This window comes from Somniosus microcephalus, chromosome 17 (assembly GCF_052327205.1).
Source record: "Somniosus microcephalus isolate GS21.2 chromosome 17, FLI_Smic_1.0, whole genome shotgun sequence".
Lineage (NCBI taxonomy): Eukaryota > Metazoa > Chordata > Chondrichthyes > Squaliformes > Somniosidae > Somniosus > Somniosus microcephalus.
The window spans coordinates 23,220,264-23,233,966 of NC_141003.1; the positions used below are offsets into that span (position 1 = coordinate 23,220,264).

The window sequence follows — 13,703 nt, forward strand, 5'->3', positions numbered from 1 at the left end:
AATATTACCCCACGGTTCAAAAAAGTTGGTAGAGAGAAAACAGGGAATTATAGACCGGTAAGCCTGACATCGGAAGTGGGGAAAATGCTAGAGTCCATTATAAAAGATGTAATAGCAGAGCACGTGGAAAACAGTGACAGGATCGGACAAAGTCAACATGGATTTACAAAAGGTAAATCGTGCTTGCCTAATCTACTGGAATTTTTTGAGGATATTACTGGTAAAATAGATAAGGGAGAACCAGTGGATGTGGTGTATTTGGACTTTCAGAAGGCTTTTGGTAAAGTCCCGCATAAGAGATTACCGTGTAAAGTTATGGCACAGGGGATTGGGGGCAAGCTACTGACTTGGATAGAGAACTGCGTTCCTTTAATTCTGACCATGGCACATCCCCGATTTTAATCCTTCCACCATTGCTGGCCGTGCTTTCAGCTGTCTGGGCCCTAAGCTCTGGAATTCCCTTCCTAAACCTCTCTGCCTCTCTACCTCGCCCCTCCTTTAAGACGCTCCTTAAATCTACCTCTTTCACCAAGCCTTTGGTCATCTGCCCCAATATGTGGCTGGGTGGCAAATCTTGTTTGCTAACACTCCTGTGAGGCGCTCTGGGACGATTTACTACATTAAAGGTGCTATATAAATACAAGTTGTTGGCTTTGTTGTTGTGAAGAAGACAACAAAGAAGGATTGGACTTGGATCAGCAGCTTTTGGCAGACGTAGTGGGATACGGAAGGCTGAAGATATTTTGGTGAAACAAAGACGAGAGTTTATGAAGCAATATTATCCCCATATTATTGTTCAGATCAGAGAGCTGGAACATGAGAAAAGTTGATGAGCAAAAGACACCAGGAGCAGAGATGAATAGTTGGAGAGGAATAACGGGAGTTTCCGGGATGCAAAAATCAGAATGTTGCACACAGAGGCATCTGGAACAAGAAGCCGAGGAAGACCAAGGAAGACCAAGGAGGTGCTGGATAGACAATGTCAGGAGTGACTTATCACAGAAAGGGATACAGGTGAGTGGAGTGGTCAGTCTAATTTAGAACCCACAACATTGGTGTCAATAAATTCAGCCCCATTGTCGCTACTGAGCTGATGGACGAGGATTTAGTAATAATATTAAAATTGTACAGCAACAATGTTATAAACGCAGAGCAGGACTGAGCCCTTGGGCATGGTGGCAACTCCCAGTAACCTTTTATAAGGTTTAGATTCATTTGGTGCCCCGTAGTTTCTCAATTATATCCTGTGTGTGAGGAATAAACTGAACTTTTTCAGGTTGGCAGGCTGTAACTAGTGGGGTGCCGCAAGGATCAGCGTTGGGGCCTCAGCTATTTACAATCTATATTAATGACCTAGATGAAGGGACCGAGTGTAATATATCCAAGTTTGCTGATGATACCAAGCTATGTGGGACAGTAAGCTGTGAGGAGAACACAAAGAGTCTGCAAAGGGATATAGGTAGACTGAGTGAGTGGGTAGTAAGGTGGCAGATGAAGTATAATGTAGGGAAATGTGAGGTTATTCACTTTGGTAGGAAGAATAGAGAAACTGAATATGTTTTTAAATGGTGAGAAACTTTCAAATGTTGGTGCTCAGAGAGATTTGAATATCCTCGTGCAAGAAACACAGAAAGCTGGCATGCAGGTACAGCAAGCAATAAGGAAGGCAAATGGCATGTTGGCCTTTATTTCAAGGGGATTGGAGTATAGGAGTAAGGAGGTATTGCTACAATTGTACAGGGCATGGGTGAGACCACACCTGGAGTACTGTGCACAGGTTTGGTCTCCTTATCTAAGGAAGGATATACTTGCCTTGGAGGCAACAAAGTTTCACTAGATTGATTCCTGGGATGAGAGGGCTGTCCTATGAGAGATTGTGTAGAATGGGCCGATACTCTCTGGAGTTTAGAAGAATGAGAGGTGATCTCATTGAAACATACAAGATTCTGACAGGGATGGACAGGGTAAATGCTGAGAGGTTGGTTCCCCTGGCCGGAGTGTCTAGAACTAGGGGGCATAGTCGCAGGATAAGAGGTAGGCCATTTTAAACTGAGATGAGGAGGAATTTCTTCACTCAGAGGGTTGTGAATCTTTGGAATTCTCTGCCCCAGAGGGCTGTACATGCTGAGTCTTTGAGTGTATTCAGATTTTGGACCGATGGGGAAGCAAGGGATATGGAGATCGGGCGGGAAAGTGGAGTTGAGGTCGATGATCAGCTGTGATCTTATTGAATGGCGGAGCAGGCTCGCGGGGCTGTGTGGCCTACTCCTGCTCTTATTTCTTATGTTCATATGAATGGGGCGGATGTCAGCTGCTGTTAGATCATTTGAGTTTTTACAAATCTATCTGGAACCATATGTCCTTCTTAGCGATCGGTACCTGTGGAGTGGCTCAGTGTAGTACGGCCCAGATAGTGCCTGCTCCAGCGTATCCTGCCCTTCTCTGGAGATTGCTGTGGTCTCAGCATTGATTGATGAAGCAGTTACATTTATTGTCCATCCCTCGTTGCCCTGAGACGGTGGTGGTGATGGGTCTTCTCCTTGACCCACTGCAGTCCTTGTGGTGATGGTGCTGCCGTATTGAAGCTCAGCAGATAATTCCAAGACTTTGACCCAGGGACAATGAAGGAACTGTTCTATATAGTTTAGGCGGGGTGGTGTGTGACATGGCGTGGAACACGGAGGTGATGGTGTTCCCACACCATTGCTGCTCTTGTCCTTTCCAATGATGGAGGTAGCAGTGGAGGGAGGTGCTGTTGAAGTGACATTGGCGAGTTGCTGCAGTGCATTGTATAGGCCATGGATACTGCAGCCACAGTGCATTGGTAATGGAGGGCTGAAGATTAAACCCAGTGGCTGTGAAGCAGACCGACCTGTGCTGGATGGTGTGGAACTGGATAATGGTTTTTAGCTGCAGCTTTATCAACCCAGGCAAGTGTTCCATCACACTCCTGCTGTGAGCGTTATACCTGGAGAGACTTTGATCGGTCAGTAGGTCAGCCAATCGTCAGAGTAGCCAGCCTGGGCCCTGCAATCCAGAGTTACTATGATTGGCCCAGTAACAATACTGGAGAATTCCTGCTGGCTGGGGTCCTGCTGAGAGTGGTACTATTGAAGGACAGAGATAGTTTGCTGTGCTTTCTTACTCCAGGTGATCATTAGCTGCATTTAAGGGGCATACTGTTTACAACACAGCACCTTGACAAGCTATCCAGGCACTTGAAACAGCAATATGTAGGGGGAAGCAGACAACAAAGGGATTGGTAGCTTGATCAGAATATTAATCAAGGATAGACAGATCCTAATCAACTTTCACCCCCGTCCCCCACTGCAGGCAGTGCCTGGGGGGGGGGGGGGCGGGGAAGAAGAACGATGGTTATTTGGTTTGGCAAACTGTCCCACATTAACTGGCTTAGATTAATTGAGTATTTCCACTGCCACCCCCTCATTACGATACACTGACTGACTGGATTTACTCTTGCACAAGAAACCACACAACTGAGGAATTGTTTATTAAATTACATAAGCAGCACTTAATTAAATCCAGAGAGCAAAGCCATTCGACTACAGCACAGTAATTCAGCAGAATCCAGTTTGATTATCAATTTCCAGTTGGGATTAGTAATTTCATCTTAATAAATTGGGACAACTAGTTTACTATCAGACTCCTCAGATAGCTGACACGTTAACATCCTTTGATATTGGAGAGCTAGTCTATTGGATAGAATCGAGATTATAAAGCCACACTTGTGATCTCAGGTGAAGTGTGAGGATGGTGTAGCCTCGACAGGTCAGTGATGGACATTCAGCTGAAGGCTCGGTCTATTCTTCAATGCTCTGCTGCTGGGACCATTCACCATCTACACTATTACCTGTACCTGGATAAGCTGTCTTCAATCTCACTTCACTTGCTCTTCAGGAAACTCACTGACTAACTGGTGTCATTATAAAGATTTAGCTAACGGAAGCTCTCACAGCACAAGGGGCGATTTGCCTGGAAATAAACACCACCCTCTACCTACTCTAAAGGACCCCTACAGGTAACAGGTTCATGTCACTACAATACACCCATGCACCTGCTGTAAACATACTGTAGTGTGAAAACACCAACTCACGTTTGGAAATGTCCTGCTCCATTTCACCAATAACCAATCGGAGCCACCTGCTTCAGGTGTCCCTCACTGAAGCAGTTATGTTGGTACTACAGAAGACCTCAAGCTAATGAAGAATTACATTCCAGAATGCTCAGGTTATGTGTGCAGCCTTGGTGGCTTGAGCCGGCCACTACTGGCAAGGAATACTTTGCATACACGGGCCTGCACTAAAATTATCATCTTAACTTCCCTGAATGCTGGCGGATTTAGTTCATTGCGATGACCCGTCCTGCAATTCTTGGGGCATTTTCCTCACAGAAACTATGAGCAGAGATTAAGGCAGTGATCAAAACCATGGTCAAAATCAGTTGGGTGAGAAATGGAATCACCAGGGGAGCGCCTCAGTGCTTTAGGGCAAGAGTTACATAAGAATTAGGAGCAAGAGTCATCCATATGGCCCCTCGAGCCCACTCCGCCAAGATCATGGCTGCTCTGATCTTGGCCTCAACTCCATTTTCCTGCCTGTTCCCATAACCCTCGACTCCCCTGTAGCTCAAATATCTGTATCTCCACCTTGAATATATTCACTGACTCAGCCTCCACAGCACTCTGGGATACAGAATTACAAAGATTCACAACTCAGGAAATTCCTCCTCATCAGACTTAATGGGCGACCCCTTATCCTAAAACTATGCCCCCTAGTTCTGAATGCCCCACGAGGGGAAACATCCTCTCAGCAGCTACCCTGTCAAGCCCCCTCAGAATCTTATGTTTCAATAAGATGACGTCTCATTCTTCTAAACGCCAAATACAGGCCCAACCTACTCAAGCTTTCCTCATAAGGCAACCCTTTCATCTCAGGAATCAACCTAGTGAACCTTCTCTGAACAGCCTCCAATGCAAGCATGTCCCTCCTTAAATAAGCTGACCAAAACTGTATGCAGTGCCCTAGGTGTGGTCTCACCAGTGCCCTGTACAGTTGTAGCAAGACTTCCCTACTTGTATACTCCATCCCCTTCAAATAAAGGCCAACATTCCATTTGCCTTCCTATTTACTTGCTGTACCTGCTGGCTAACTTTCATGTACGAGGACTCCCAGATCCTTCTGTAATGCAGCAGGATGCAGTCTATCTCCATTTAAATAATATTTTACTTTTCTATTCTTCCTACTAAAGTGGATAACCTCAGTTTCCCACATTATACTCCAGCTGCCAAATCTTTGCCCACTCACTTACCCATCTATATCCCTTTGCAGACTATCATCCTCAACTTGCTTTCCCACCTATCTTTATAGCATTACAAAGTTGACTACAGTACTGTCCCTCATCCAAGTCATTAATATAGATTGTAAATAGTTGAGACCCCAGCACTGATGCTGTGGCACCCCACCAGTTACAGTTTGCCAATTGCCAAATGACCCATAGAAACACAGAAGATAGGAGCAGGAGTAGGCCATTCGGCCCCTCGAGCCTGCTCCACCACTCAATGCGATCATGGCTGATCATCCAAATTCAGTACCTGGTCCCTGCTTTCTCCCCATATCCCTTGATCCATAAGAAATATATCCAACTCCTTCTTGAATATATTTAGTGTATTGGCGTCTACTGCCTTGTGGTAGAGAATTCCACAGGTTCACCATTCTCTGGGTGAAGAAATTCCTCCTCATTTCTGTCCTAAATGGCCTACCCCTTATCCTTACACTGTGACCCCTGGTTCTGGTCTCCCTGACCATCAGGAACATCCTGCCTGCATCTAGTCTGTCCAGTCCTGTCAGAATTTTATAAGTTTCAATGAGATCCCCTCTCATTCTTCTAAACTCCAGCGAGTACAAGCCCAATCTCTCCTCAGAAGTCATTCCTGCCATCCCAGGTATCAGCCTGGTGACTCTTTGCTGAACTCCTTGCATGGCAAGAACATCCTTCCTCAGATAAGGCAACCAAAGCTGCACACAATACTCAAGGTGTGGTCTCACCAAGGCCCTGTACAACTGCAGTAAGACGTCCTTGTTCCTGTACTCATACCCTCTTGCTACGAAGGCCAACATACCATTTGCCTTCTTAACCGCCTGCTGCACCTGCATGCTTACCTTCAGCGACTGGTGCACAAGGACACCCAGGTCTTGTTGCACTTCCCCATCTATTGCCATTCAGATTATAATGTGCCTTTGTTTTTGCCACCAAAGTGGATAACCTCACATTTATCCACGTTATATTGCATCTGTCATGCACTTGCCCAATCACCCAACCAGGTATTTCTCAGCATCCTCCTCACAGCACACACCCAGCTTTGTGGCATCTGCAAATTTGGAGATATTACATCTAGTTCCCTTGTCTAGATTAATATATATCTAGATCATTAATATATATTGTGAATAGCTGGGGTCCAAGGACCGATCCCTCCGGTACCCCACTAGTCACTGCCTGCCACTCAGAAAAAGAGCCGTTTATTCCAACTCTTTGCTTTCTGTCTGCCAACCAGTTTGCTATCCAAGTCAATACCTTGCCCCCAATCCCATGTGCCTTAACTGTATACACTAATCTTATGCAGGACCTTATTAAAAGCCTCCTGAAAGTCCATTTATCCCAACTCTTTTCTGTTAGCCAATCCTCTATCCATGCTAATATTACCATCAACACTGAGCTCTTATTTTGTGCAGTAACCTTTAACGTGGCACCTTAGTGATTGACTTTTGGAAATCCAAATCACCCTGCTCGTTACATACGCAAAGAATTCATATACATTTGTCAAACACTATTTCCCTTTCATAAAACAGAACATAATAGGAGCAGGAGCAAGCCATTTGGCCCTTTGAGCCTGCTTTGCCATTCAATAAGATCATGGCTGATCTTCTACCTCATCTCCACTATCCCCATATCCCTTGATTCCATTGATAGTCAAAAATCCATCGATCTCAGTCTTGAATACACTGACCGACAGCCTCCACAGCCCACTGGGGTGGAGAATGCCAAAGATTCACCACCCTCAGTGAAGACATTTCTCCTCCTCAGTCCTAAAATGGCCAACCCCTTATCTTTAGACTGTGACCCTGGTTTTGGACTCCCCAGCCAGAAGAAACATCCTCCTTGCATCTAGTCTGTCAATCCCCTCATTCTACTAAACTCTAGGGTATATATTCCCAGTCTACTCATGACAAACCCATATCCTAGGAACCCATCTGCTGAATGTTCATTGCACTCCCTCTGTGGCAAGTACATCCTTCCTTAGGCAAGATGACCAAAGCTGTACACAATACTCCAGGTGTGGTCTCACCAGGGCCCTATTTAATTGCAGTAAGCCATCTTCACTCATACTCAAATCCTCTTGTAATAAAGGCCAACATACCATTTGCTTTCCTAATTGCTTGCAGTTCCAGCACGTTAACTGATTTGTGTATAAGGACACCCAGGTCCCTCTGAACAAACATATCCCCAATTGCTCCATTGGTTAACTTCACATTTCTCTACATTATATTCCATTTGCCATGCTCTCGCCCACTCACTAAGCCTGTCTAAATCCCCTTGAAGCCTCCTTGCATCCTCCTCAAGTTCTCACCCAGCTTTAGATCAGCAAACCTGGATATATTATATTTGGTTCCTCAGCCAAATCATTGATTAGATTGCGAATAGCTGAGGCCCAAGCACCGATCCTTGCGGTACCCCACTAGTTACAACCTGCCATCCCAAAAATGACCTGTTTATTGCTGTTGTTTTCTGTCCATTAACCAAGCCTCAATCCATGCTAGTATATTACCCCCAATCCCATGAGCTCTAATTTTGTTTAATAACCTACTGTGGCACCTTATCAAATGTCTGCTGAAAAGCCAAATACACCACATCCACTGGTTCCCCCTTAACTATTCTGCTAGTTACAACCTCAAAAATCTCCAACAGATTTGTCAAACATGATTTCCTTCAAATCTGTGTTGACTCTGCCCAATCCTGTTATTATTTTCCAAGTGCCATGTTGAGTTCAATGAAGAGGGACCAAGGACCAAGGCAGCTGAATTACATTCTAACTTTGTATTTGACACCAACATTATTCTTGCTCAACCACATTTAGTGCACTCCTGCCATGTATTGAAGATGCAATACTTCACCTTTCCCTACATTGAACCCAATGTGCCACTGACCCATGATCCTGGACAATCCATGGCCCAGAGCACACTACCCACAGTCTCAGTTTGGGGGGGCTTGGATTGAAATTTTTCAATCTGCATCATTGCTGTGGGTCTTGCAGAAGCCCCACAGTCCCCACTATGGATCTACCGGCACCTGTCAGTGGGTGAAACATGGGGCCTCTGCCCCATTACCACTAACCATGTGCCACAGTGGCTTTGGTTCTGTAACCATCATCTTTCCATAATTCAGGTCACACCTTGAAACTAGATCAATGAAAAGCAGAGCATTTCTCTCATCAATACTCCTGTCAGAGTTCTGTGCAGCAGCTCAAGCACCTGGCTTTGGGAAATCTCTGCCGACTGATCATTGTTAGCTCCACATTCTCCAAAGTCAAACTCAAAGTATCCTGTATTGTCAAAACTAGTTTCTCAGCAACTGAAACTAGACTAGCCAACTGATAATGACCTACCCTCAATCCCCGACTTCCTGTAGAGGTTGTCCCCACAATAAAGGCTCCTTCAGACACCAGTGATTCTGGGGAAAGCCTCTTGTGCAGGAGTTCCACTCCGCACTGTGGGCATCACACCCCACATTGAGTGGGGTGACTGGATTAGTGCTTCCTACAGTTCCAGATCAGTAAGGATAAGAAAGGCCATGACACCTCCACCCTCAATTGATGTGCTAATACTCCCCCTACTGCTTTATTGAATTGACTGGAGTTTTGATCGATACTGGAACTGGATTCCAGACGGATGCTGGAAGGCTGTTCAGAGCAGCTGCTGAAGACCAGGAGGGTGCTTCCCACTGCCGGTCTAGCGAGGCCAAAGCAACCCAACTAGTGGTTTAATAAAAGCAGGAAATAGGCAGGTCAGGCAGCCTCCGTGGAGAGAAACAGAGTTAATGTTTCAGGTCAATGACCTTTCATCAGAATGGGTAAAAGTTAGTGATGTAACAGAGTTTAAGCAATACAGGGGCAGGGAAAGGAGTGTGATAGACTTCAAGACAGCCAGGCTGGTGGAATGGGCAGACAGATGAAATTTAACACAAACGTGCAAAGTGAAACATTTGGTAGGAAGAACGAGGACAGGCAATATAAACTAAAGGGTACAATCCTAAAGTGGCTGCATGAACAGAGAGACCTGGGAGTATGTGTGCACAAATCATTGAAGGTGGCAGGGCAGGTTGAGAAAGCAATTAAAAAAAGCATATGGGATACTGGGCTTTACAAGTAGAGGCATGGAGTACAAAAATCAAGGAAATGAACTTTTAGAAAACACTGGTTTGGCCTCAACTGGAGTATTGTGTCCAATTCTGGGCAGCGCTCTTTGGGAATGATGTGACGGCCCGAGAGGGTGCATGGAAGAATGATTCCAGGGATGAGGATGTCAGTTACATGGATGGCGAGAGAAGCTGGGGTTCTTAGAGCAGAGAAGGTTCAGAGAGCAGATTGGAGAGGTTTTCAAAAGCATGAGGCGTCGAGACAGTAGATAGAGGGGAACTGTCGCCATTGGCAGAACAGGCCAGAGCCAGAGGACACAGATTGAACGTTAGTTGTATAAGATCCAAAGGAGACATGAGGAAAATCCTTTTTTTGTTTTTTTACTCGGAGTGGTTAATAACTGGAATGCACGGTCCGAAAGGTTGGTGGAGGCCGATTAAATCGTGGCTTTCAAAAGGGAATTGGATAAGCAACAAATAAAAAAAAAAATCGCAGGGCTACAGGGAAAGGGCCGAGGAGTGGGACTAGCTGAAGTGCTCTTGCAAACAGCAGGCACGGGCTCAATGGTGACAGCACAGAAGGAGGCCATTCTCGGATTCTATGAACACAAGATCAGGGTTCATGTATAACAGGGTTTTATTGTCCAACAGACATCTACAGTTCCATGGAGCTGCACTCGGAGCCCACCCTGCGGCGATGGTCCATTTTCCACATGGCAACAGTCCCGACCAACAGGGCCACGGAGAGCAGAGCTACCCCAACCGCTGCTCCAGGAAGAACACGGGAGGGGGAATCAGCAGCAGCATCTGTGGGGAGAAGGGAGGGTTAGATGGGCACCAGTTACTCCATCACTAAACAGTGGCAGGGGCCTCCTTTACCTTTCTCTTCCTGGTGGATCCCAGCAGCCAATCTCTCATCTTCCAGGAAAATGATGGCTCCATCAGCGGTCACCAAGGACCCTGCCCGGTCATCGGCGCTTCTTCGCCTCTCTGGGGGAGACAAGAGGCAAGAGTTCAAGGTGGGCAATTCAATGTGCAGCTGTCTGAAGCGCTGAATCAGGTGTACAATCCGATGGCCCAATGCAAAAACCCTCGGGCAGTGAGTACCGGAGAGATTGGACTGTAGTTAAACACTGTTCCCTCACTGTCAGACTAAGATTCACTCCTGATTCTCAGAAGGACCCGCATCAACCCAGCAAAGTTTGCAGTCGTTGGCGGGTCCAATGGCCAGGCTGGTCTCCTGGGGAAAGAGACCCGTTTTAAGCACTAGTTTGACGAGCGGTTACACTGGACATATACACATTGCCCAGGTCTCCCCGCCCCCAGATATCGGTTCAGTTCCACCCTGGAACTCCTGGCGACAGCAGGATGCTGGATCAATGTTCAAGGCCAGAGGTGGATTCCATTCAGAACCAGTGCTAGATGTGCTCAGAGCCCCTGAGCCAGATTGCTATTCTGCTGTAGACTAACTGGGATAGAGTTGAGCAGGCAGATTGAGGACACTGCTCCTGTGCCCACTGTTGGGCCCTTGCTGAGTGAGCCCAGTGTCCAGATGCCCCACACCCACCCTTCCCCATCAGGGTTCAGTTTCTAGTCAGATCCCAGCTACTTACTGGGGCTGCAGGGAGCCGTGCAGTTCTCTCGGGTGGAAGGGAAGCAAACCTCAGCACTGCAGTGGAAGTGAACCTGGAAAGAGACAGTGCGGTCTGGTCAGTGCCACAGCTCCCAGTCAGGAGATTCATGCTTCTACAGTCAAAGGGTCAACAGGGGCCTCCTCACTGTGAGCAAGACCCAGGGAACAAGTTCAACCAAGAGAGCAAGACTGAAGGAAACTCACCTCCCCGCTCAGAGCCCGGCCCGAAACTCGGTCCCAGAAAGCGAAAGTGCTGACTACAAACCGATTCTGGTGAGTTGGGAACGGCGAATGGGAAGCGGCGTCTACCGGGAGGAGGCGGGTTTTGTAATTGTCTCCAGTAAAGGGGCACCTGGAACAGAGAAAGAGCGGGTTATATGGAGAGGGCACCTGGAACTCCCAACTACAGAGTTACAGCGGCACATCAAAGCAAAGTCCCGAGATTAGACGAGATAAAGAAACCAGTCCATTCAAGTCATCAACCTGGAGCTCAGATTGGTTTGATTATTGGCCGTTCCTGCACCCAGTCCATGTCGCCCCCCTCCCCAATCACCAGCCTGCCCCAAGGACCCTCACTCGCTGCCTTACCTGCCCACCAGGAGGTCCCATCGGAGCCCCGAATGCGGCTCGGGGGTGGGGGTCGCCCAGCAGTCATTGAGCACCAGCACAAGGGACGGATCGTTCCGGTTCAGGACTCGAACCTCCACAACACGGGGTCCTGGAGCACACTCAGGATCGGGTAGTCACTGGCCACGTACCAGCTCCGGTAGCCACCATCTGGAAAGAGAAGACGATGAAGGACGGCCACTATTTGGAGAGAGAGCCTGAAGTTGGACACTAACCATCAGCAGCACTCGCTACCTCTCGCTATTCTCAGCTCCAGAACCAGGATCCCGGCCTCAGTGGCAGGCAGTGGCGGAGAAAGGCTGTAAACTCTGGGCTTCACCTGCAATTCAGACTCCTGGCTCCCCTTGTAACTGCACTGGACATGGAGCCTGCAAGAGAACGGACACGGCTGGAGAATTCAGCTCCTCACCTTCTCTACCCGCTCCATGTGCTCCCAGTCTCACCTGAAGGGGCTGTCCCGGGTCACCGATCCCAAAGCTCCATCCAAGATCTCAAACTGACCCAACACATCCGTTTCATAGACGGCGTTCACCCCGTCCAGCTACAAGAGACAGAAGACCATCATTACAGAGAAATTGAGCAAGTCTGCCATTGCCTTATCACATGTAGTGTCTTTAAGGGCCCCCATTGCCCTTTAGACCCCCTCTTTCCCACCCGACTGACAGCCATTGATGGGGCTCCCAGCCCACAATACCTACCCGCTGAGTAGTGCCACACTCAGTGACTGCGAACTGAAAGAGCACAGTGTCTGCAGAGGCCACGGTCGGACTGCACTCCGCTCCGTGTCCATCCTTCAGATGGACCGTTGTCAGGTCTACAGGAGGCAGCGTCAAATCCTTGGAGATGGCGATCAGGACCCGGCCATCCTTGGTGCACACTGCAAGAGAGAGAGTCAATGAAAGGCGGCTAGTTGCTGCACGGGGAATGGCAAGGGAACCGTTACCGGGAGGGGGAGAAACTCCGCCCAGCGCAGCACCAGCTTCTAGTTTCCTTCTCTCCCCGTCCACACCCCAATTCTCCATCTAATGGAGACGGGTCACCAACTCCATCCCTACTGGACTGGTTACACAAGACCGGCATCAAATCCACACCCTGTCCGGTCAGTGCCAGCCAGGGACTGATCTTCACTCTGCCCTCCTATCCTGGGGCGCAATTCAACCATCAGAAGTCCCAAGTCGCATAGAGAAGGAAGGAGAGATCCTGGGTCAGGATCTCAATGATCAGACTTTCAAACTGTAGAACTGAACACGGTTCCTAAACCCGCCAGCTCCCGGACTGGAGAGGTTGGAGACTCCAGCTGATGTTTCAGGACAGGAGGAGAGAGGATACTGTCCAGGGAATCCCCAGTGCAGTTGGATTGCGGCTGGTCCTGGGAAGCCCTGGCCCAGAATATAGGCGAGCCGAGAATACACCCACCTGGCAGATTGTGGAGTGAATAGAAACACGGCGGCACATCCCGGCTCCCGGCATCAAAGCAGCAGCCTCTCCGCACACACTCACTGCCTTCAATTCCCCCAAACCCGCAGTCTTGGCGGAATTTGGGAGACAGCCAACATTGATCGGCGGGGAGGAGGAGAGAGGGCGGCTGAGATGAACAGATTGTAACAAAGAACAAGCCCAGAACCCGCAGCCCCTCCATTCTAATAAGTGAGGCTGTAGACCCGACTCCCCCTTTTTATCCCCTGTTTAACCCGCAGTAAATGAATGGTCTCATTGGCCCACGGGCTCCCCATGTGAACCCGCATTCCCACGGGGCACACGGAGATATTGGGGCCTTGTGTTTTCTGCTCCTTGCTTCTTTGTGTTAAACAAACAACAAATTAACAAAATAAACTAAAACCTTAACCCCTCAAATTTAAATTTGATTATTTAAACTAATTATGCACTCCAGTCCCCGCGGCGCCCACCGGTCACGCAAAAGCTCGAGCGCGCCGGCGGACACCGCGTGCTCCATCTCTAGGGCCACCCGGGCGTGAACATGGCCACGGAAGAGGGGGAGGCAATCCGGTCGGAC

The 13,703-nt window shown here is 48.1% G+C and overlaps 1 protein-coding gene across 1 annotated transcript; it reads right to left on the minus strand.

The window, feature by feature from the left end:
* Positions 1-11,674: 11,674 nt before the first annotated feature.
* Positions 11,675-13,357, minus strand: LOC147105572 (zona pellucida sperm-binding protein 4-like). Its single transcript, XM_086010883.1, has 5 exons — positions 13,106-13,357; positions 12,388-12,566; positions 12,133-12,230; positions 11,924-12,057; positions 11,675-11,839 (listed from the first exon to the last, which is right to left on the minus strand). Exons 1-5 carry the CDS (start codon positions 13,326-13,328, stop codon positions 11,751-11,753), a joined length of 723 nt encoding a protein of 240 aa, XP_085867009.1. The 5' UTR covers positions 13,329-13,357; the 3' UTR covers positions 11,675-11,750.
* Positions 13,358-13,703: the final 346 nt, after the last annotated feature.

Excerpts from the sequence above, each read along its gene's own strand:
- LOC147105572 (XM_086010883.1), bottom strand. The coding sequence starts at position 13,328 with ATGGAGGGGCTGCGGGTTCTGGGCTTGTTCTTTGTTACAATCTGTTCA. Across the intron at positions 12,231-12,387 it reads AGTGTGGCACTACTCAGCGG|CTGGACGGGGTGAACGCCGT; the intron begins GTAGGTATTGTG and ends TGTCTCTTGTAG. Across the intron at positions 12,058-12,132 it reads ACCCGGGACAGCCCCTTCAG|GCTCCATGTCCAGTGCAGTT; the intron begins GTGAGACTGGGA and ends GTTCTCTTGCAG.